General features: G+C 45.1%; 1 protein-coding gene across 1 annotated transcript in view; it reads left to right on the top strand.

Moving 5' to 3' along the window:
* ZNF346 (zinc finger protein 346) overlaps positions 1-23,692 on the top strand; it is a 50,970-nt gene that overhangs the window by 5,976 nt on the left and 21,302 nt on the right. Inside the window, exons 2-4 of the mRNA XM_069764177.1 lie at positions 11,758-11,861; positions 11,955-12,056; positions 17,658-17,805. Coding sequence (XP_069620278.1) covers positions 11,758-11,861; positions 11,955-12,056; positions 17,658-17,805 — 354 coding nt within the window. The remainder of the gene's footprint in view (positions 1-11,757; positions 11,862-11,954; positions 12,057-17,657; positions 17,806-23,692) is intronic.

The following is a 23,692-nucleotide window of genomic DNA, read 5'->3' as shown; positions in this document are numbered from 1 at the left end:
ACTATCACATCGTGTATGAAGGTCTCTCCTCTGGTGGACAGAGCCAGAGAAGTTAAGAAAAGGAGTGTTATGGTCCGCAGATCCCTACGTAGTAGTTACTACAGACGCCAGCGCTTGGGGCTGGGGAGCTCACCTAGAAGACAGGATCCTTCAGGGGAGATGGCCGGAAGACGTCATCCACAGCTCCTCCAACTTCAAGGAACTATACGCGGTCTGGGAGGCCTTGAGAAGGAACCGACACATCCTGGAGAATCGTCATGTCAGGATAATGTCCGACAATGTGACGACAGTCTCTTTCCTGAAACATCAGGGAGGTGCGAAACACCATGCACTTCAGGAACTGACAGAGAAGATATTTCGTTGGGCAGAAAGATCGGTCCTTTCTATCTCAGCAGTCCACCTGGAGGGCTCCCAGAATGTTATAGCGGACTATCTCAGCAGAAGAAAGGTGTCTGCAACAGAGTGGGAACTCAACCAGGACATCTTCCAGGACTTAGGTCTTCGCTGGGGAACCCCCTGTATAGACCTATTCGCAAGCAGGAGAAATTCAAAGGTCTCAAAATTCTTCTCTCTGAACCCGCGGGATCTTCCGGAAGGGATAGACGCTCTGAGCCAGGACTGGACGTAACCTCTCTCATATGCATTTCCCCCTCTGGCGATAGTTCCGGCTGTTCTCAGAAAGATCAAGGAGGATCGAGCTCTCGTCATATTGATCGTTCCATACTGGCCAAGAAGGAGTTGGTTTTCCCTTCTACTAGGAATTGAGAATCCAGTAGAGCTCCCTCTCAGAGCGGACGTAATCCACCATGGTCTGGTATTCCACCCAAACCCAGAGAAGCTCCATCTCTCGGCATGGATCCTGAAGGGTCCATCTTGAAGGCAAAGGGTCTATCGAGCCAAGTAATATCTACTATGAAGTCTAGTAGGAAGCCTCTTACGTCAGCAATTTACTTGAAAATTTGGAGACGGTTCTGTCTGGAGGGTGGCAGGTCTGAGGTTACGGCAGGCACTCCCGACTTACCCAGAATTTTAGATTTCTTGCAGGCTGGGTTTGACAAAGGTCTTAAACCAAGCACATTAAAGGTGCAGATCTCGGCACTTAGTTCTTTCCTTGATTATCCCCTAGCGTCACACCCGTGGATAGTTAGATTCATCAGAGCCACCCAGAGGTTGCGCCCCACTATCAGACAGATGTCACCTTCTTGGGACCTTAACCTGGTCCTCAGATTTCTCTGCAAAGACCTCTATGCGTCAGTGGATAATATGCCCATTTCCATTCTTACACGTAGAACGGCATTTCTTGTGGCAGTGACTACGGCTAAAAGGGTGGGGGAAATTCAGGCCCTGTGTACTAGGGACCCATACCTCCAAATTAGAGAGGATTGTATAATTCTTAAACTCGACCCCTCTTTTATTCCAAAAGTAGGAACAACTAAAAATAGAAATCAAGAGATCGTGTTACCATCTTTCTGCAATAACCCTGCTAATGCTAAAGAAAAGGCCCTTCATTCGCTGGATGTCAGGCAGGCAGTTCTAGACTACCTGGCAGCCACCAACGCTTGGCGCATTGACCCAAACCTATTCATTTTGTTTGGGGGCAAGAATAGGGGTAAAAAAGCCTCTAAGGCCTCTATTGCACGGTGGATCACGTCGGTAATCTCTGAGGCCTACCAATCTGAAGGACTCTCTCCTCCGGAGGGTCTCCATGTACATTCGACTAGAGGGATAGCTACTTCTTGGGCAGAGAGGGCAGGCTCCTCTCTAGAACAGATTTGTAAGGCCGCGACATGGGCTAGTGCCAATACCTTCTGCAAACACTATAAACTTGATGTTTTGTCTGGTCAGCATACTGCATTTGGGAGAAAGGTTCTCCAAGTGGTAATCCCACCCTGAGGAGGTGCTTTGGTACTCTCCAGGGTGCTGTCAGGAGGACGTCCTGGAAAATAGGTATTAAGCTTACCGTTAATGATGTTTCCAGGAGTCCATCCTGACAGCACGGGTAGTTCCCTCCCTGTATTATTATATTATGCATGGTATTCTAGCATGTTTGTAACCTATTCCTAGCATATGATGTAATATGTTCCTGGTTATAATGTAATATGTTTGTTACCATTAAACAATTTTTTTTTCTGCATTTCCTTGAGGCGGTTCTTGTTACAACACTGAGGTCTGTGGGTGGGACTTGACCTTTTAAACTCGTGTGTTTCCTGTCCCAGCAAGGGGAGGAGGACGTCCTCCAGGGTGCTGTCAGGATGGACTCCTGGAAACATCATTAACGGTAAGCTTAATACCTATTTTCTCATCTTTCAGGATACATCGGGGGCTTATCTACAGCATTATAGAATGCTGTACATAAGCCCCTGATGCTGGTGGGCTTACCTCACCCTCGATTTTGGGGGTGACAGGTTCCTTTTAAGAAGCTTCCTGTGTTATGGGAGAAGAAGCTCTGCAAAGTATGCACAGACAAAATAGTCAGGGCAGAACAGCCCTCTCTTATTGAGGAGATCCGTTCATTGGTCAAGCAGGAGGTGCAGTCCTCCTTAGCCGCCTTCACCCCCTCCTCCACCACCTCCGTCTCTTCTAGGGCCATCCGTCTCAAAAAAACGGAAAATTGAATTAGTGGACTCTGATTCAGAGTCCAAACATTCTTATCCCTCATCATCCGAGAAATGGGAAGAATCTTCATCCTCCAAAATCTCGGAGGCTAGAAAATATTTGTTCTCCTCAGAATATATAGAAGAGTTAGTAAGCACGGTGCGTGCTACTATGGGGCTGGAGGAGGAGTCTGTCCCACAGTCCATTCAGGATGAGATGTTTGGGGGTCTGAAAACATGGAAACGCATGGGCTTCCCAGTTCATAAAAACATTCTGGACCTTATAGCTCAGGAATGGGAAGCTTCGGAAAAGCGCCTTTCCATCCCCTCAGAATTAAAACACAGATTTCCACTAGATGATAAATCTACCTGGGAGGTTCCCAAGGTGGATATTCAGGTGGCTAGGGTGGCTAAAAGACTGCTCTCCCCTTTGAGGATTCCTCACAATTGAGGGATCCTATGGATAGCAAAATAGTCTCCTGAAAAAATCCTGGGTGACGACCACCTTTGCTTTAAAATCCAATATTGCCTCCACCTGTGTATCCAAAGCCCTCTAGAGATGGATTGAGGAGCTGGAGAACCATATATCCCAGGGTACTTCTAGGGGGATTCCCTTCCTATTCTCCAATGGGCTTCTGGGTTTCTAGCGGATGCATCTATGGAGTCAATTAGGATTGCCTCCAGGTCCCTAGTTCAGTTACAATCAGCCAGAAGAGCTTTATGGCTCAAAATGTGGAACTGGGATGTCACTTAAAAAGTTGTTGTGTTCAATCCCCTTTAAAGGAGAATACGTTTTTGGCCCCGCTCTAGATGAAATATTAGAGAGGGACACTGACAAGATAAAAAGCCCTACCTGAACAAAAGCCTCTCGACATTTTTTTCGAGCCTCAGTCTCAGGACCCCCAAACTAGGGGGAAAGGTAAAGGAGTTATGCGTAAGGGAAGGGTAAAAACATCCTGTTCCCCCAGCAACAGCCCCAGCAGGATAAGCAATGACTCCGGCCCTGTGGGGGGGAGGCTCGCCAAGTTTTTTCTTCATTGGCAGGCCATTTACAACTCTCGGTGGGTCTCCAATATCATCAAGGAAAGGTCTCCTGATAGTTTGTGTCCTCTCCCCCTCAGGGTCTGAGGGTCACCTCCCTTCCATCTCCTGGGGCTCAACTAATTCTTATGTCAGGCCTTCAGGATCTTCTAAGGTCAAAAGCTATCTCCCCAGTACCCCCAGAACAATGGGGAATAGGCCACTGTTTCCGTCTTTTCTTAGTTAAAAAAAAAAAAACCTTCAGGGGAGGCGCGAATAATTATAAATCTAAAACTAAAAAATCTCAATCTGCACATTGTTTATCGCAGAATCAAGATGGAGTCAGTAAAATCAGCCATTCCCTTGATAGGCCCGGGCTTCTACATGGCGACCATAGATCTCAAAGATGCCTATTTCCATGTGCCAATCCATCCACGGCACAGAAAGTACCTGAGGTTTGCGGTGCGGCAAAATCAACAGGTGGATCACTTTCAATTCAACGTGCTCCCCTTTGGAATCTCTTCAGCGCCAAGAGTCATTTCCAAAATAATAGCAGAAGCAGTATCTTATATCCGGAATCAAGGAATCTGCATAGTTCCTTATCTGGACGATTTGCTGGTGTTTGGTTCCTCCGCTCATATTCTCAGGAAGCATGTGTCAAAAACTCTCGACATTCTGCAATCATTGGGATGGCTTCCCAATCTGAAGAAATCCCATCTTCAGCCCTCCAGAACAAGGAAGTTTCTGAGGGTTCTGTTAGATTCAGAGAGACATATGTCTTCCGGAGGACCATCACCGTACTCTGATGTTTAAGATCACGGATTTCAGAAAGCAGAAATCCCCTACTCTTTGAGTCGCTATGTCAGTGCTAGGCTCCATTACAGCCTCCATCCAGTCTGTGGCCTGGGCTCAAGCCCACTCCAGAATTCTCCAAGCCCACACCCTCAAGATGTGGAACAGGAATCACAGATCTCTAAACAAGAGAGTACACACTCCAGGTCATGTAAAGGCTTCTCTAGCATGGTGGTTGAACCCCAGGAACCTTTACAGAGGGGTGAATTGGACTCAAATTCCCCTAGTTACTGTAACATCCGATGCCCTCAAACGGGGCTGGGGTGCCATAGTTTCTGTTTCCTTTACAGGGTCTCTGGGATCAGAGAACAAGCAGCAGATCCTCCAACTTCAGGGAGCTGAAAGCAGTGGAGGAAGCTCTCCTGGCCGCATCCAGCCTAGTGTCCGGATGTCATGTCCGAATTTATTCAGACAACAGGACTACGGTATCCCACCTCAAACATCAAGGAAGCTCAAAGTTCAACAACTTAAGGAGCATTTCAAGGAGATTATTTTATTGGGCCAAACAACACCTTCTTTCCCTGTCAGCAGTTCGCCTAAAAGGATCCTCCAATTGCCAAGCAGATCTCCTGAGCCATCAGGACATACAGCCAGGACAGTGGAGTCTGAACAGGAAGTTTTTCAAGTTGTTAGTAGACAGATGGGGCCTACCCGAAATCGACCTTTTTGCTTCATGTCTGAACACCCAGGTCGAGAACTTTTTTTTTTTTTTTTCCCTGAATCCCAGGGACAACGCCATGGCAGTAGATGTTTTTGCTCAAAAATGGAACATCCAGTTGGCCTACGCCTTTCCGCCAATACCGTTGTTGGCAAAAACCCTTCAAAAAATCTGGGAAGATCGGGTACCAACCATCCTGGTGGCACCGGTGTGGCCAAAGAGAAGTTGGTTCAACCTCATTGCGGAGCTACATATAGACGGTCCAGCTCTCTTACCTCAGGAGACCAACCTTTTTGTTCAGGGACCCTTTTTGCATCCCGAACCTCAAAAATTGAATCTAGATACATGGTTACGGAGGCCCAGGTGCTAAGTGCTAAAGGGCTTTCAGACACTGTAATTGCTACCCTACAGAGATCTGGAAAGCCAGTAACAAATGCTATACAGGTCCTTCTCAAAAAATTAGCATATAGTGTTAAATTTCATTATTTACCATAATGTAATGATTACAATCAAACTTTCATATATTATAGATTCATTATCCACCAACTGAAATTTGTCAGGTCTTTTATTGTTTTAATACTGATGATTTTGGCATACAACTCCTGATAACCCAAAAAACCTGTCTCAATAAATTAGCATATTTCACCCATCCAATCAAATAAAAGTGTTTTTTAATAACAAACAAAAAAAACCATCAAATAATAATGTTCAGTTATGCACTCAATACTTGGTCGGGAATCCTTTTGCAGAAATGACTGCTTCAATGCGGCATGGCATGGAGGCAATCAGCCTGTGACACTGCTGAGATGTTATGGAGGCCCAGGATGCTTCAATAGCGGCCTTAAGCTCATCCAGAGTGTTGGGTCTTGCGTCTCTCAACTTTCTCTTCACAATATCCCACAGATTCTCTATGGGGTTCAGGTCAGGAGAGTTGGCAGGCCAATTGAGCACAGTAATACCATGGTCAGTAAACCATTTACCAGTGGTTTTGGCACTGTGAGCAGGTGCCAGGTCGTGCTGAAAAATGAAATCTTCATCTCCATAAAGCATTTCAGCCGATGGAAGCATGAAGTGCTCCAAAATCTCCTGATAGCTAGCTGCATTGACCCTGCCCTTCATGAAACACAGTGGACCAACACCAGCAGCTGACATGGCACCCCACACCATCACTGACTGTGGGTACTTGACACTGGACTTCAGGCATTTTGGCATTTCCTTCTCCCCAGTCTTCCTCCAGACTCTGGCACCTTGATTTCCGAATGACATGCAAAATTTGCTTTCATCAGAAAAAAGTACTTGGGACCACTTAGCAACAGTCCAGTGCTGCTTCTCTGTAGCCCAGGTCAGGCGCCTCTGCCGCCGTTTATGGTTCAAAATTGGCTTTACCTGGGGAATGCGGCACCTGTAGCCCATTTCCTGCACACGCCTGTGCACGGTGGCTCTGGATGTTTCCACACCAGACTCAGTCCACTGCTTCCTCAGGTTTCCCAAGGTCTGGAATCGGTCCTTCTCCACAATCTTCCTCAGGGTCCGGTCTCCTCTTCTCGTTGTACAGCGTTTTCTGCCACATTGTTTCCTTCCAACAGACTTACCATTGAGGTGCCTTGATACAGCACTCTGGGAACAGCCTATTTGTTGAGAAATTTCTTTTTGGGTCTTACCCTCTTGCTTGAGGGTGTCAATGATGGCCTTCTTGACATCTGTCAGGTCGCTAGTCTTAAGGTACTGTCACACTAGACGATATCGCTAGCGATCCGTGACGTTGCAGCGTCCTCGCTAGTGATATCGTCCAGTGTGACAGGCAGCAGCGATCAGGCCCCTGCTGGGAGATCGCTGGTCGGGGAAGAAAGTCCAGAACTTTATTTAGTCGCTGGACTCCCCGTAGACATCGCTGAATCGGCGTGTGTGACACCGATTTAGCGATGTCTTTGCTGGTAACCAGGGTAAACATCAGGTAACGAAGCGCAGGGCCGCGCTTAGTAACCCGATGTTTACCCTGGTTACCATCCTAAAAGTAAAAAAACAAACACTACATACTTACCTACCGCTCTCTGTCCTCCAGCGCTGTGCTCTGCACTCCTCCTGCTCTGGCTGTGAGCGTCGGTCAGCCGGAAAGCAGAGCGGTGACGTCACCGCTCTGCTTTCTGGCTGCCCGGCGCTCACAGCCATACCAGAGAAGCAGAGCGCCGAGGACAGACAGCGGAAGGTAAGTATGTAGCGTTTGTTTTTTTACTTTTTAGGATGGTAACCAGGGTAAACATCGGGTTACTAAGCGCGGCCCTGCGCTTAGTTACCCGATGTTTACCCTGGTTACCGGGGACCTCGGGATCGTTGGTCGCTGGAGAGCTGTCTGTGTGACAGCTCTCCAGCGACCAAACAGCGACGCTGCAGCGATCCGGATCGTTGTCGGTATCGCTGCAGCGTCGCTATGTATGACGGTACCTTTACCCATGATGGGGGTTTTGAGTAATGAACCAGGCAGGGAGTTTATAAAAGCCTCAGGTATCTTTTGCATGTGTTTAGAGTTAATTAGTTGATTCAGAAGATTAGGGTAATAGGTCGTTTAGAGAACCTTTTCTTGATATGCTAATTTATTGAGACAGGTTTTTTGGGTTATCAGGAGTTGTATGCCAAAATCATCAGTATTAAAACAATAAAAGACCTGACAAATTTCAGTTGGTGGATAATGAATCTATAATATATGAAAGTTTAATTGTAATCATTACATTATGGTAAATAATGAAATTTAACACTATATGCTAATTTTTTGAGAAGGACCTGTATATAGTAAGGTATGGAAAAAGTTTACATCCTTTTGTCTCCCAGATTTACCTGATCTGTTACATCCTGATATCCCACGGGTATTGGATTTTTTTACAAAAAGGACTGGACATTGGCCCGAGGCCTAGTACTCTGATGGTTCAGGTTTCCTCTCTAAGCTGTATGTTCGATCAAGATCTGGCCAACCATCGTTGGATAAAAAGATTCATATCTTCAGCTCTCAGATCACATCCTAGAAAAAAAAACTATTGTCCCTCCTTGGGACTTAAATATCGTCCTCAAAGGCCTTACACGTTCTCCGTTTGAACCCCTATCTTCCTGCACCCCTCAAAATTTAGCATACAAGGCTGCCTTTCTTGTCGCCATTACCACGGCAAGATGTGTAGGGGAATTACAATCTTTCAGTAAGAGAACCTTACCTAATAATAAGTGATGACTCAATAGTACTTCACCTCGACCCATCCTTCCTCCCTAAGGTTGTGTCTGACTTTCACAGATCTCAGGAGATCGTTCTTCCATCCTTTTGCCAGTATCCAAACATTGCAAAGGAGGAAGATTTCCATACCCTCGATGTTCGATGTACCATCCTTTTTTTACCTAGAAAAAAACAGTCCTTGGAGAATTGACCAGAACCTGTTTGTACATCCATTGGGTCTCACTAAAGGAAAGAAGGTGTCAAAAAGCACCATCTTAAATTGGATCAAAAGGGCCATATCAGAAACATATCTGGCCCAGGACATGACACCCCCCGACTGGAGTCAGGGCCCACTCTACAAGATCCACATCGGTCTCCTGGGCAGAAAGAGCAGGTGCTTCGACTAAGCAGATCTGAAGAGCTGCAACATGATCTTCACTTCATACCTTTACAAAGCATTATAGGTTGGACTTATTGTCCAATAGGGATCCAGTCTTTGGCCAGAAAGTACTCTAGGCCGTAGTCTGTTCTCCCCCCCCCCCCCCTCCCTTTAGTGCTATATTAGTTGGTATTCCTCCTATGCTGTCATGGAAGGTGACTAGAGAAAATAGAATTGGACTTACTGGTAATTCGGTTTCTAGGAACCTTCCACGACAGCACTAATTCCCTTCTGATATTCCTTGGAGTATTCCGGGGACCTTAAGGTAACCAGTGTTATGGGTTTCGTTATAAGACACTGGAGGTGGGAGGGGGTTTTTAACCTCTTGTGCTTCCTTTCCCCCATTAGGGTGTGGAGACAACCTCCTATGCTGTCGTGGAAGGTTCCTAGAAACCGAATTACCAGTAAGTCTAATTCTATTTTTTTTTTGCTAGGATGTTAAAAGGGTTAAAAGGTGATCAGCGATTTCTCATTTTTCCAACAAAATGTACAAAACCAACTTTTTTTTTTTAGGGACCACCTCACATTTGAAGTGAGTTTGGGGGTTAATATAACAGAAAATACCCAAAAGTGATGCCATTCTAAAAATTGCACCCCTCAAGGTGCGCAAAACCACATTCAAGAAGTTTATTAACCCTTCAGGTGCTTCGCAAGAACTAAAGCAATGTGGAAGGAAAAAATTAACATTTAATTTTTTTTCACAAAAAGTTTACTTTCGAACGATTTTTTTTTTTAAATTTTCACAAGGGTATCAGGAGAAAATGGACAACAAAATTTGTTGAGCAATTTTTCTTGAGTACGCTGATACCCTATACATGAGGGAATGCCACTGTTTGGGCGCATGGCAGGGCTCAGAAGGGAGGGTGCACAGTTTTGACTTTTTGAACCCAAAATTGGCTGGAATCAATGGTAGCGCCATGTCGCGTTTGGAGACCCCCTGATGTACCTAAACAGTGGAAACCCCAATTCTAACTCCAACCCTAACCACAAACCTAGTCCCAAACCTAACCAAAACTCTAACCACAAACCTAACCCTAATGTACACCTAACCCTAAGGCTTCTTTTATACTTGTCTCGTTTTTGGGGCCCCAATAGATTTTTATGGGGCCCAAAAATTAGCCGGTACGCCGTTTGGGCTGTATTTACGGGCGTGAAAAAATATCGAGCCTTACACTTGGATGTCATCCATGTGACATGTACCTGCGCCTGAGAAGCAGCGTACAGTAAGGCTTCTTTCACACTTCCGTCTTCCAAATCTGCACAGGATCCGTCAAGAAGTTGAAATGACGGATCCTGTGCAGATTGTGGAAAACATGTCCACTGGGCCCGTCTTTCTGGCGGACCCGTCGAGCCTAAGGATCTGGGCTTTTAGTTGAGATGAATCTGTGCTGCACTTTATGTGCATGCTGAGTAGTGAGGTAGTGCTGTGGAATCTAAGTCGGGGAAGTTGAGGCGTCTGAGTTAGACGGTTTGCTTACCGGCTCCACAGCCTTGTTTGTTATGCACACCTGCAGTTCGATCCAATGGACGCCACTGCACTTGACTCGTGCCTCCTCTCTTCTTGCGGTCACCGTCCTCCTTCTTGCTTCATGTGGATGACGCGTCCTATGTCATCCACACAGTATCCTCCATCGCGCTCCTGTTCAGTCGCACTTCTTTCTGCCTTGCCAAGGGCAGTGCAAAGTATCGTAGTCGGCATGCATCGGTGCTCTTTGATCTTTCCACACACACCCCCCCTCCCGCCATGCCTACTACAGTATTTTGCACTGCCCTCAGCAGGGCAAAGCAAAGTACACCTGCGGCAGGAGCGAGATGGGGGACACTGTGCGGATGGCATAGGATTAGTCATCCAGACAAAGGAGGACAGCAATCTCATAAGAAGAAATGAGGTGTAGTCAAGACCACCAACTCCTATCAGACTGCACCACTCCATAGGTGAGTATAATAAAAGCTATTTTTTGTGCTCTGCAGAGCGCACTGGGGACAGCATTCTAGAATGTCGTTATGTGAGGGACTACAGGTGCTGTCCCTTCTTTATATAGGGAAAACCTGGTGGCAGGTGCGCTTTAAGGTTATATTCACACTTAGCGGTTTTTACCGCGGAACCGCCGCGATTTTGATGCTGCGGGTCCGCAGCAGTTTCCATAGCGTTTACAGTAACATGTAAACCCTATGGAAACCGCAAACCGCTGTGCACATGCTGCGGGAAAAACCGCGCGGGAACGCAGCGGTTTACAACCCGCAGCATGTCACTTCTTTGTGCAGAATCGCTGCGATTCTGCACCCATAGGAATACATTGAACCGCTTACTTCCCGCATGGGGCTGTGCCCACGTTGCGGGAAGTAAGCGGATAATGTGCGGGTGGTACCCGGGGTGGAGGAGAGGAGACTCTCCTCCAGGCCCTGGGAACCATATTTGGGGTTAAAAAAAAAAAAATCTGGTTATACTCACCCTCTGATGTCCGGAGCTCCTGGGCGCTGCACGCGGCCGTCCGGTCAGAGTTGCTGTGCGACCAGGACCTGCGGTGACGTCGCGGTCACATGACCGTGACGTCACGAAGGGTCCTTCTCCCACAGCATCTTAGGGACCGGACCGCCGGGTGCAGCGCCCAGGAGATCCGGACATCAGAGGGTGAGTATAACCAATTTTTATTATTTTTAACATTACTATTGATGCTGCATATTGCTGCATATGCAGCATCAATAGTATAGGCGGAAACCCGCAGCGGAAAACGCGAAACAAACCGCGATAAATCTGCAGGGAGAACCGCAGTTGTTTTGCCCTGCAGATTTATCAAATCCGCTGCGGGAGAACCCGCAGGGACCCGACGCAAGGTGTGAACATAGCCTAAGTCGCCTTATTGCCTAGAAAACTCCTTTACTTCATTGCCAGGTCTGGGAAGTCTTAATCTTTTTTTTTTTTTTTTTTCCTTTTGTGTATCTACTTCAGTTTTCATGCTTGACACATCTGATGTATTCTCACGATTTTGTTTTCTAGTAAATCGCCTTATCCAGCAGAACAGTCACATTTTCTCTGACTCGCATTGTAAAGTATGCAGCGCTGTCTTAATATCAGAGTCCCAGAAGCTTGCACATTACCAGGTGACACATTCTGTTCACATTCCCCCTGTTAAAAATATGTGCTGTTGGCTTACGCAAATGTAATTTTTCCATTTTTTTTCCATTCCTGAAAAGAGCAAGAAACATGCAAATAAATACCGACGCTATACGTCTATTCACCAAGGAGAAGATTTTACCCCAGCAAAAAAGATGAAAGCTGATGATACCGATACCGAGGTAAAATGTCTGTTATTAACAGGGATGAAGATTTGTAGGTTACAGGGTTATAGCTCTGAGCTTTGAAGGACAAATTTTACTAATTCATTTATAAAGCGCATTGTGCACTGTAACTATCTAGATTGTAAATCTGACCAATTCTATATGTGTAAAAGATCCTTTGGACATCACATTTTTAATTGGTATTTAATTGGTTAAAGAGAGCAATTGGAATCCTCCTCCATGTCTCTTCAATATCCTTTAAGGGCCACTGTCACCCCCTCCAGCCGTTATAAACTAAAAGAGCCACCTTGTGCAGCAGTAATGCTGCATTCTAACAAGGTGGCTCTTTTAGTTTTTGGTTCATGTATTCCAAAAATAAAGCGTTTTGAAACTTATCCAAAATACCTGTCTTTGTCCATGGAGGCGTGTCCTCACTCCCCAGCGGTACTCTGCCGTCACTCCAATCTTCAGGGGCTTTCTGCCCCGCCCCCTCCGCGCTGTTTTCGCTTCAAAACTGGCGCCTGCGCTGTCTACTACTGTGTTGTGCAGGCGCAGTAAGCTCTGGCCGTCTGACGTCCCAGCCAGGCTTGCAGACTGCGCCTGTGCGGGCATTGCGGCCACCCACCTTGGGAATCCCTGCCCCGCACTGTTATGCATTATGCACAGTGCGTGGCAGGGGTTCATAGGCAGGGCGGCCGCACACGCGCAGACTGCAAGCCTGGCTGGGACGTCAGACGGCCAGAGCTTACTGCGCCTGCACAACACAGTAGTAGACAGCGCAGGCGCCGGTTTTGAAGCGAAAACAGCGCGGAGGGGGCGGGGCAGAAAGCCCCTGAAGATTGGAGTGACGGCAGAGTACCGGTTCAAGCTGGGGAGTGAGGACCCGCCTCCATGGACAAAGATAGGTATTTTGGATAACTTTGGAAACGCTTTATTTTTGGAATACATGAACCAAAAACTAAAAGAGCCACCTTGTTAGAATGCAGCATTACTGCTGCACAAGGTGGCTCTTTTAGTTTATAACGGCTGGAAGGGGCGACAGTGGCCCTTTAATAGGATTGTCCTGAGATCAGATGCAAAACGAATGACCTATTTACATATCGGACCTCTAATTTATATTCATCACCTATTCTGTGGATAATGGGTTGGGATCTCTTCAAAGTGATTGCCTCATGAAGACAATCCTTGAGATTGAAGGGTCTAGTTTAATAAACTTCCAGTAAACACTTGGTGGTTCAAGAGGAGGTCGGCGTTGACTGTACTCCTGTACAACCTCTAGGAAGTATGGGGCCATATAAAGACATTTTTCTTTTTATAGGCTCAGATAGGATTTTCTAACCATGCAAAAAACAAAATTGTATAGGAAATGACAAATGTGGACAGGATAACTTCCCACAAATTAGGTGGAGGTAGAACAGGGTACTCAATGAATGCCACGATCAGACATGCCGCTTTAGGGTCTAGATCTGGTGATTATGCAGGTACACAAGGAAAATAAGGCTAATTTCACACTAGCGTTTTCTGCAATCCGTCACAATGCGTCGTTTTGCAGAAAATACGCATCCTGCAAAAGTGCTTGCAGGATGCGTTTTTTCCCCATAGACTTGTATTGACGACGCATTTGCGACGGATTGCCACACGTCGCATCCGTCGAGCGACGGATGCGTCGTGCTTTGGCGGACCGTCGGGAGAAAAAAACGCTACATGGAACTCCGCCCCCACCTCCCGCACCTTACAATGGGGCAGCGGATGCGCCGGAGAAATGCATCCGCTGCCTCCATTGTGCAATGCGGTAAACGCTAGCGTCGGAATCTCTCCCCGACGCATTGCGACGGGGAGATTCCGACGCTAGTGTGAAAGAAGCCTTAGCTGTTATGTTTCTGGAGCCAATCCATGAGTAAATGACCCGTGGAGCATGAATATTTGGCCTGCTGAAAAGTCTATTTCTGCCATAACGTATACCTCCGCACTCGTAGATGATTGCTAAATTTTATTTACAGTGGTCACCACATTAGAAATGTAATAAAAATAGAGGATTCTGAAGATAGCAGAAAGCAAGCAATGTTTCGACCCAATCCTGGGTCTTTTTCAAGCAATTCTACAAGAAAAGGTACACAGTAATTAATGTGTTATGAAGACAAAACAATAGGCAAATAAATCTACATTACATGTTAAGAAATAAAATACATTAGATACAGTGGGGCAAAAAAGTATTTAGTCAGTCAGCAATAGTGCAAGTTCCACCACTTAAAAAGATGAGAGGCGTCTGTAATTTACATCATAGGTAGACCTCAACTATGGGAGACAAACTGAGGAAAAAAAAATCCAGAAAATCACATTGTCTGTTTTTTTAACATTTTATTTGCATATTATGGTGGAAAATAAGTATTTGGTCAGAAACAAAATTTCATCTCAATACTTTGTAATATATCCTTTGTTGGCAATGACAGAGGTCAAACGTTTTCTGTAAGTCTTCACAAGGTTGCCACACACTGTTGTTGGTATGTTGGCCCATTCCTCCATGCAGATCTCCTCTAGAGCAGTGATGTTTTTGGCTTTTCGCTTGGCAACACGGACTTTCAACTCCCTCGAAAGGTTTTCTATAGGGTTGAGATCTGGAGACTGGCTAGGCCACTCCAGGACCTTGAAATGCTTCTTACGAAGCCACTCCTTCGTTGCCCTGGCGGTGTGCTTTGGATCATTGTCATGTTGAAAGACCCAGCCACGTTTCATCTCCAATGCCCTTGCTGATGGAAGGAGGTTTGCACTCAAAATCTCACGATACATGGCCCCATTCATTCTTTCATGTACCCGGATCAGTCGTCCTGGCCCCTTTGCAGAGAAACAGCCCCAAAGCATGATGTTTCCACCACCATGCTTTACAGTAGGTATGGTGTTTGATGGATGCAACTCAGTATTCTTTTTCCTCCAAACGCGACAAGTTGTGTTTCTACCAAACAGTACCAGTTTGGTTTCATCAGACCATAGGACATTCTCCCAAAGCTCCTCTGGATCATCCAAATGCTCTCTAGCAAACTTCAGACGGGCCCGGACATGTACTGGCTTAAGCAGTGGGACACGTCTGGCACTGCAGGATCTGAGTCCATGGTGGCGTAGTGTGTTACTTATGGTAGGCCTTGTTACATTGGTCCCAGCTCTCTGCAGTTCATTCCCTAGGTCCCCCCGTGTGGTTCTGGGATTTTTGCTCACCGTTCTTGTGATCATTCTGACCCCACGGGGTAGGATTTTACGTGGAGCCCCAGATCGAGGGAGATTATCAGTGGTCTTGTATGTCTTCCATTTTCTAATTATTGCTCCCACTGTTGATTTCTTCACTCCAAGCTGGTTGGCTATTGCAGATTCAGTCTTCCCAGCCTGGTGCAGGGCTACAATTTTGTTTCTGGTGTCCTTTGACAGCTCTTTGGTCTTCACCATAGTGGAGTTTGGAGTCAGACTGTTTGAGGGTGTGCACAGGTGTCTTTTTATACTGATAACAAGTTTAAACAGGTGCCATTACTACAGGTAATGACTGGAGGAAAGAGGAGACTCTTAAAGAAGAAGTTACAGGTCTGTGAGAGCCAGAAATCTTGATTGTTTGTTTCTGACCAAATACTTATTTTCCACCATAATATGCAAATAAAATGTTAAAAAAACAGACAGTGATTTTCTGGATTTTTTTTTTTCTCAGTTTGCTCCCATAGTTGAGGTCTACCTATGATGTAAATTACAGACGCCTCTCATCTTTTTAAGTGGTGGAACTTGCACTATTGCTGACTGACTAAATACTTTTTTGCCCCACTGTACATACATACATACATGCATACATACGTACATACAGCTCATCTGAAGTCTGCATAGAGGATCTGGATATTGTGAGTAAAGATACAGAAAAAATTGTATGTAACAAGGGGTTGAACAGAGATTAAGGTACGGAATTGGGTAGAGGTTCTCGTGTGGTGACCACTGTAATAAAAATGTTGCACATGTTGCATTCACCTATGAGTGCGGCTGTTTCTCCTACTATTTAGTTGGCCTTATTCCTGTTCAGCTAGCAGCAACCTACCTTGCTGAGTGCACCTTCTCTGAATTCCATAACATAAACCTCTACCATGAAGCAATAAACTTAGTCGACCACAATGCTTAGGAAAGCCCTAATATTCAAATATCAATTTACAGGTATCATAGAAAGCAGGGTATTCCCCATATTGTTACTCTTCCTTCACCAACCTGAACTGTTTACACCTGAGAAGGAGAGCTTAGGTTGCGTTCATACACTGCGACCATTATGCATTTTTTATTTTCCCCCCGTTGCCACAGTTTTATAAATAATGATATTTTACCAAGATTGTGGCAAAAAACACCATGCGGTTACAATGTGTGAACGCAGCCTTATCAATCAATGTTGTTTTACCAAATGTGACCCTTCCATCACCATGGTGCAACAGAAATTTGGGTTCATCTGAGCTGGCAACTGTTTTTTTATTCCACTGCTCAGTGATCCAATTTTTTTTGTGTTCTTCGGTCCACTATAGGCTTTTAGACAGTAAGCCTGTTGCGTTTTCTGCTGCGGCAGAAACGCTAAAAAACTCATTCCCATGCAGTCCTATGGGATTCCACAGTTGCTGTGCCCATGCTGTGGAATTTCCCGCTGCGGAATTGCATAGCGTTAAAATCCGCAGCATGCTCATTATTTCTGAGGAATCTCGGCGATTCCGCCGCCATATGATTGCATTGAAACACTCACTTTATGCATGTGTGAGCTTCATGTGTGGATGGTACCCAGGATCTGGATGAGAGGAGACTCTCCTCCAGGCCCTGGGATCCATATTTAAGGAAAAAAAAAAAAGAATTAAAAAATGTGGATATACTTACCTTCCGATGGCCCCCAGAGTCCTCTGGCTCTCAGCGGTGCACGCGGCGGCTTCCGTTCCCAGGGATGCATTGTGCGAATCACCTGGGATGACGTCGCGGTATTGATGCATAGGCAGCATCAATAGTAAAAAGTTGGTCACACTTGTCAGGCACTATGCTTGACAAGTGTGACCAACCTGTCAATCACTTTTCCAAGCGATGCTTCAAATCGCTTGGAAAACGCAAGCTAAAAACGCTTGTGTTTTGCGGGAAAACGCATGCGAATTCCGCATGCGTTTTACCCGCTTCAGGGAGTTGCGGAAATGCTGTGGACATTTCCGAGGCATTTCTACAACTTGGGCACATAGCCTAATTGTGATGAATCTGGGCTTCTGCTGAGCCAAGTAGCAATGAATTGTGTATGGAGCCACACTGCGCACCGATGACCATGCTTTATTTACAGACTTTCAGATCGCTCAATTTTCCCATTTTAATGAGAAATCATCCTAAAATTGATCTGCAGAAAAGCTGCTGACTTGATTTCATGCTGCACTCTTTGAGTCATGGGTCTTGTTCTACTGAGGAACACGCCAATCCTGAAAGGGGGCGGGTGTCACTATTAAACGAGCCATTCAGTGTATGGGTCCACAGACCACTTGTGGTTTTTCTTCCGTTTACTTATTAGATTTTAGTAGTTTTTTTTATATTAAAAATACTGTAGTTCTGTTTATATTACTTTACAGCTAGTTTTTTCTTCTTTCTCATCAGCAAAACGCCAGCGATAGCACAGACAGGAACAAGTGCTGCCCAGTCTGCAACATGACCTTCTCATCTCCAGTGGTTGCTATGTCTCACTATATTGGAAAAACGCATTCGAAGAATTTGAAAATGTTGGAACAGGGTGGGGTTTCCCAAGGTAGGAATTCATAGGAAGCAATTGTAATTAAGGCTAGGCCCACCTTACGTTTGTGGACGTAGCCTAGAGAGTGCCAAGCAGTCATGAAAGCAAAAGGTGGCTACTTTGAAGAACCTAGAATATTAGACATAATTTTAGTTGTTTCACACTTTTTTGTTAAGTATATAATTCCACATGTCTTAATTCATACTTTTGATGCCTTCACTGTGAATTTACAATTTTCGTACTCATGAAAATACAGAAAAATCTTTAAATGGGAAGGTGTGTCCAAACTTTTGATCTGTACTGTATGTGAAATTATCTGAAATTTGGTGAAAATTTTCCAATTTTCAAACTTTTAATTCTTATTCCCTTAAATCACAGTTATGTTACACAAAATAGTTAATAAATAACATTTCCCACATGTCCACTTTACATCTGTATCATTTTTTTAAACTTTTTTTGGTAGGAAATTAGAAGGGTGAAAAGTTGATCAGTAATTTCTAATTTTTCCATCAAAATTTACAAAACCATTTTATTAGTGACCACATAACATTTGAATTAACTTTGATGGGTCTATTTGACAGAAAATACCCAAAAGTGACACCTTTCTACGAACTGCACCTCTCAAAGCACTCAAAACCACATTCAAGATGTTTATTAATCTTTTCGGTGGTTCACAGGATTTAGATTCTGTGAGCCACCGGAAAGATTAATAAACATCTTGTGGAAATGTGGAAATAAAAAAAATGAACGTTTAACTTTTTTTTTCACAACATATTTTTTTAGGTTGGCTCCAAATTTATTTTTACAAGGGTAACAGGAGTAAATGAACCACAAAATTTGTTGTGCAGATTCCCCATATGTGGGGGAATACTATTTGGGCGCACGGCAGGTCGACTGTTTAACTTTTTGAACGCAAAGATGACTTGAATCGAAAGCAGGTGCCATGTCACATGAGAGCCCCTGATGTGCCTAAACAGTGGAAACCCCATACAAATGACCCCATTTTGGAAACACGACCCCTCAAGGAATGTACCGGATCATAAGATGCACCTAGGTTTTAGAGGAGGAAATTAGAAAAAAAAATTGAAGCAAAAAATGTGGTCAATTCTGTACTTAATATCCCCTATCCTGGTATGCATGGCACACTCATCCCTACCCAATCCTCGTGTGAATGGGTCCCCTCATCTTGGTATGCATGGCCCCTCTCACCCCCATCCTGGTGTGCATGGCCCCCTCATCCCTATCCTGGTATGCATGACCTCCTCATCCCTACCCTGGTATGCATGGCACCCTCATCCCTACCCTGGTATGCATGGCACCCTCATCCCTACCCTGGTATGCATGGCACCCTCATCCCTACCCTGGTATGCATGGCACCCTCATCCCTACCCTGGTATGCATGGCACCCTCATCCCTACCCTGGTATGCATGGCACCCTCATCCCTACCCTGGTATGCATGGCACCCTCATCCCTACCCTGGTATGCATGGCACCCTCATCCCTACCCTGGTATGCATGGCACCCTCATCCCTACCCTGGTATGCATGGCACCCTCATCCCTACCCTGGTATGCATGGCACCCTCATCCCTACCCTGGTATGCATGGCACCCTCATCCCTACCCTGGTGTGAATGGGTCTCCTCATCTTGGTATGCATGGCCCCTGTCATCCCCATCCTGGTGTGCATGGCCTCCTCATCTCTATTCTGGTGGGCATGTCTGCCTTACCTCTATCCTGGTAGATATGGCACCCTTATCGCTATCCCCATAGGAATGGTTCCCCTCATCCCTAACCTGGTAGGAATGGTTCCCCTCATCCCTATCCTGGTAAGAATGGTCCCTCTCATCCCTATCCTGGTAGGAGTGGTCACCCTTCATCCCTATCCTGGTAGGAATGGTCACCCCCTCATCCCTTTTCTGGTAGGAATGGTCCCTCATCCCTATCCTGGTAGGAGTGGTCACCCCTCATCCCTATCCTGGTAGGAGTGGTCACCCCTCATCCCCATCATGGTAGGAGTGGTCACCCCTCATCCCTATCCTGGTATGATTGACCCCATCATGGTATGTGTGGCCCCATCTGAAAAACATTAAGGCTATGTGCACACGTTCAGGATTTCTCGCAGAAAATTCCTGAGAAAAACCGGACATTTTCTGCAAGAGAACCGCATGCGTTTTTGCCGCGTTTTTTTCCGGACACTTCCCAATGCACTTTGTAGTGGGAAATCCGCAAAAAAAAAAACGCAAAATTAATGAACATGCTGCGTTTTTTACCGCGATGCGTTTTTTTCGCGGAAAAAATGCATCATGTGCACAAAACATGCTGAATTCATTCTAAATGATGGGATGCTTATTGTATGCATTTTTTATTTGCGGTTTTATAGCGTTTTTATCGGGGGAAAAACGCAACGTGTGCACAGCCTAAAAAAAATACACTTGCCTTCCCGCGCTCCCTCGCAGCGTCTTGTTCCAATCCAGCAGATGCTTTATGCTTGTAAGCAGCGTATGGCAGGGACATCATGCGCTGCTTACAAGCTGAAGAACAGCTGCCAGAATACTCGCTGCTCCCCACGCCGGGACTATGTGCATGGAGGGCAGTGAGTATTCATTGCTCTTTAATAGCGAGTACAGTGTCAGCTGTAGCAGCCAGCTTCCTGCAGCTACCGGGTCTTCACATGTCCCCGATACTTAATGCAATGAATATTCACTGCATTCCACCCCTATGCGAGTGGAAAGAAGTGAATATTCATTGCCTTAAGTAGTGGGGACACGTGAAAGCCCGGCAGGTGCAGGAAACCTGCAGCTGACACTAAAGAGCAATGAATGCTCACTGCCCTCCATGCACATAGTCCCGGCGTGGGGAATAGTGAGTATTCAAGCAGCTGTCCTAGGCTTGTAAGCAGCACATGACGTCCCTGCCATGCGCTGCTTACAAGCATAAAGCAGCAGGTGGCATGGGAACAAGACACTGAGGGAACGCAGGAAGATAAGTGTAATGGTTTTTTTTTGTTTGTTTGTTTTTTTTTTTAAAGTCAGGAGTGACGTTTTGGAACGCAGACTTTAATGGAATGGTCTGCGGGCATTAGGTCACTTTTGGAGAGCCTCTGATGTGGCTAAACAGTGAAAAAAAACAAACAAACCACAAGTTACCCAGTTTCGGAAACTAGACCCCTAAAGGATATCATCCAGGATAATAGTGAGCATTTTGAACCCACAGGTACTACAAAGAATTTGATATTAGGTCATCAAATTGAAAAGTTTCAGCTTTTTTTTTTTTTTTGACGGAAATGTTTTCGCCCCAAATTTGTAATTTTCACAATAAATAATAGGAGAAAATGGACCTGTATACCGTATATACTCGAGTATAAGCCGACCCCCCTAATTTTGCCACAAAAAACTGGGAAAACTTATTGACTCGAGTATAAGCCTAGGGTGGAAATGCAGCATTTACCGGTGAATTTCAAAAATAAAAATAGATCATTATTGCCCCATATCTGCCCCATATAGTGCTCTGCACCGTTCATATTGCCCCATATCTGCCCCATATAGTGCTCTGCACCGTTCATATTGCCCCATATCTGCCCCATATAGTGCTCTGCACTGTTCATATTGCCCCATATCTGCCCCATATAGTGCTCTGCACTGTTCATATTGCCCCATATCTGCCCCATATAGTGCTCTGCACTGTTCATATTGCTCCATATCTGCCCCATATAGTGCTCTGCACCGTTCATACTGCCCCATAGATGCTCGGTATAAATCTGTGCCGCTGCTGCTGCTGCAATAAAAAAAAAAAAGCCATACTCACCTTTCTTGATTGCAGCTCCCAGCGTCCGGTCCCGGCGTCTCCCCGCTCTGACTGATCAGGCAGAGGGCGGCGCGCACACTATATGCGTCATCGCGCCCTCTGACCTGAACAGTCAGAGCGCAGATAGACGCCGGGAAGATGGAGCGGCGCCCTGCGGCTGGAACGCGGACAGGTGAATATTACATACTTACCTGGTCCTGACGTCTGGCTCCCCCTGCCGACCCACGGTCTTCTGTGCCGCAGCCTCTTCCTCTATCAGCGGTCACCGTTACCGCTGATTAGAGAAATGAATAGGCTGCTCCACCCCAATGGGAGGTGGAGCCGCTTATTCATTTCTCTAATGAGCGGTCCCACGTGACCGCTGAAGAGGGGAAGAATCCATTGTGGTTTAGGCATAGTGGGGCTCAGAAGGAGGGGGGGGGCATTTGGATTTGGGAGCACAGATTTCATTGGATTTTATTTGATGGTGTGTGAGTCATGTCAATTTCCAGAGTCTTTGTTCTAACAGTAGCGTGGGAACCCCATATAGTTTCAGTGACAGACGACGTACCTGAGTGGGGGCTAGTTTTGTGTGGGAATAAATTAGGGGTTTTATTGGTAACATTTCAGGTACATAATATTTTTCAATTGCTTCCAGAAAAAGACTGGATGACGTTCTTGTTTTCTACGCTGAAAACGTACGTCTGGGTTTCCATGTAAATCCCACAAATTGCGATTTAGATGAAATCCCCCAACAGAACTACCCACCATGAGACAAATGGAGACACATTGTTCTCCGTTTGGCATCTGCTTCTGTGGTATCCATTTTTTTTTTTAAGCATGCACAGATCAGCTGAGAGGCAGGATACATGTGAGCCAAGCCTTATTCCGATTTTTGGGAGGTAGAATGAACAAATAGACAGCAGTACAAGAATAGTTCTTATTTTTATTTTTGCGCAGTTCACTGAGGGGTATAAGTGAACAGGCGGTTGTATTTTTCGGGCCGGTGTGATTACAGCTTTTTTGTTGTTAGGTTTTGCTTTGATCACACACTGAAAATGCTTTATTTAAAAAAAATATATATTTTTTTTTGTCGCCATATTCTGAGCGCTGTAACTTTTTTACTTTTTGGCAAGCAGAGCTGCATTTTTTCGGGACGAGTTGCAGAATTTTTTTTAGGTACCATCTGGTGGTACAAAATATTTTTCGACCACTTTTTACTCAGATTTTACAGAATGACCTAAAACCAGCAATTCAGTTACTGTTTTTATTTTGCTCCGTTCACCATGCAGTAAAAGTGATAAGAACCATTTGTTCATTGGATCGGTGCAATTGCAATTTCAGCGAAACCAGATTTATATTTTTTTATGCTTTTGCTCTTTTTACAGACAAAAAGCAATGTTTTACCAAAATGAATTTGTTTTTGCATCGTCATATTTTGAGAGCTGTAACATAATTTTTCTTGCCAAGACTGTTTGGCGTTTTTATTTATACTTTTTTTTTTTTTTTACATAAGACTTTTTGATTTGCTTTTTATTCACTTTTTTGTGAGTCGGTATGATAAGAATTCAACTTTTTTGGCGTATTATTATTTTTTTTTTTTAAAAGATGTTTGTAAAACCAGGTAAATAATGTGCTAGTTTTATAGAGCGGGTCATTCTGGATGCGACAATAACAATGATTGTGAGCCCTAAATGGGACAGCGACGATAATGTGTGTAAAGCGCTGCAAAATATGTTAGCGCTATATAAAAATAAAGACTACTAATATGTGCGTGTTTTTTTTTATTTTTGTTTGATCATAAACTGCGTTTGAGACTCTGCTTATTGGTGGATCTCACAGGCCACCGTAGTCTGGGGTCATCACATAACTCCAGGGTACCATGGTAACCATTGGGACCCACAATTCTCATCGTGGGGGTCCGATGGTTACTAAGGGGGTCTTGTGACCCCATGCAACAACTTAAATACCTGTTGCAGTTGGCAGTGGTATTTAACCTCTGGAGCTATTTTCAGTTTTGCGTTTTCGCTTTTTGCTCCCCTCCTACCCAAAGCCATAACTTTTATTTTTCCGTCAAAAAGGCCATGTGAGGGCTTTTTTGCAGGACGAGTTGTACTTT

This window comes from Ranitomeya imitator, chromosome 4, assembly GCF_032444005.1.
Source record: "Ranitomeya imitator isolate aRanImi1 chromosome 4, aRanImi1.pri, whole genome shotgun sequence".
NCBI classification, from domain to species: Eukaryota; Metazoa; Chordata; class Amphibia; order Anura; family Dendrobatidae; genus Ranitomeya; species Ranitomeya imitator.
This window is presented reverse-complemented; position numbering and strand designations above follow the sequence as displayed.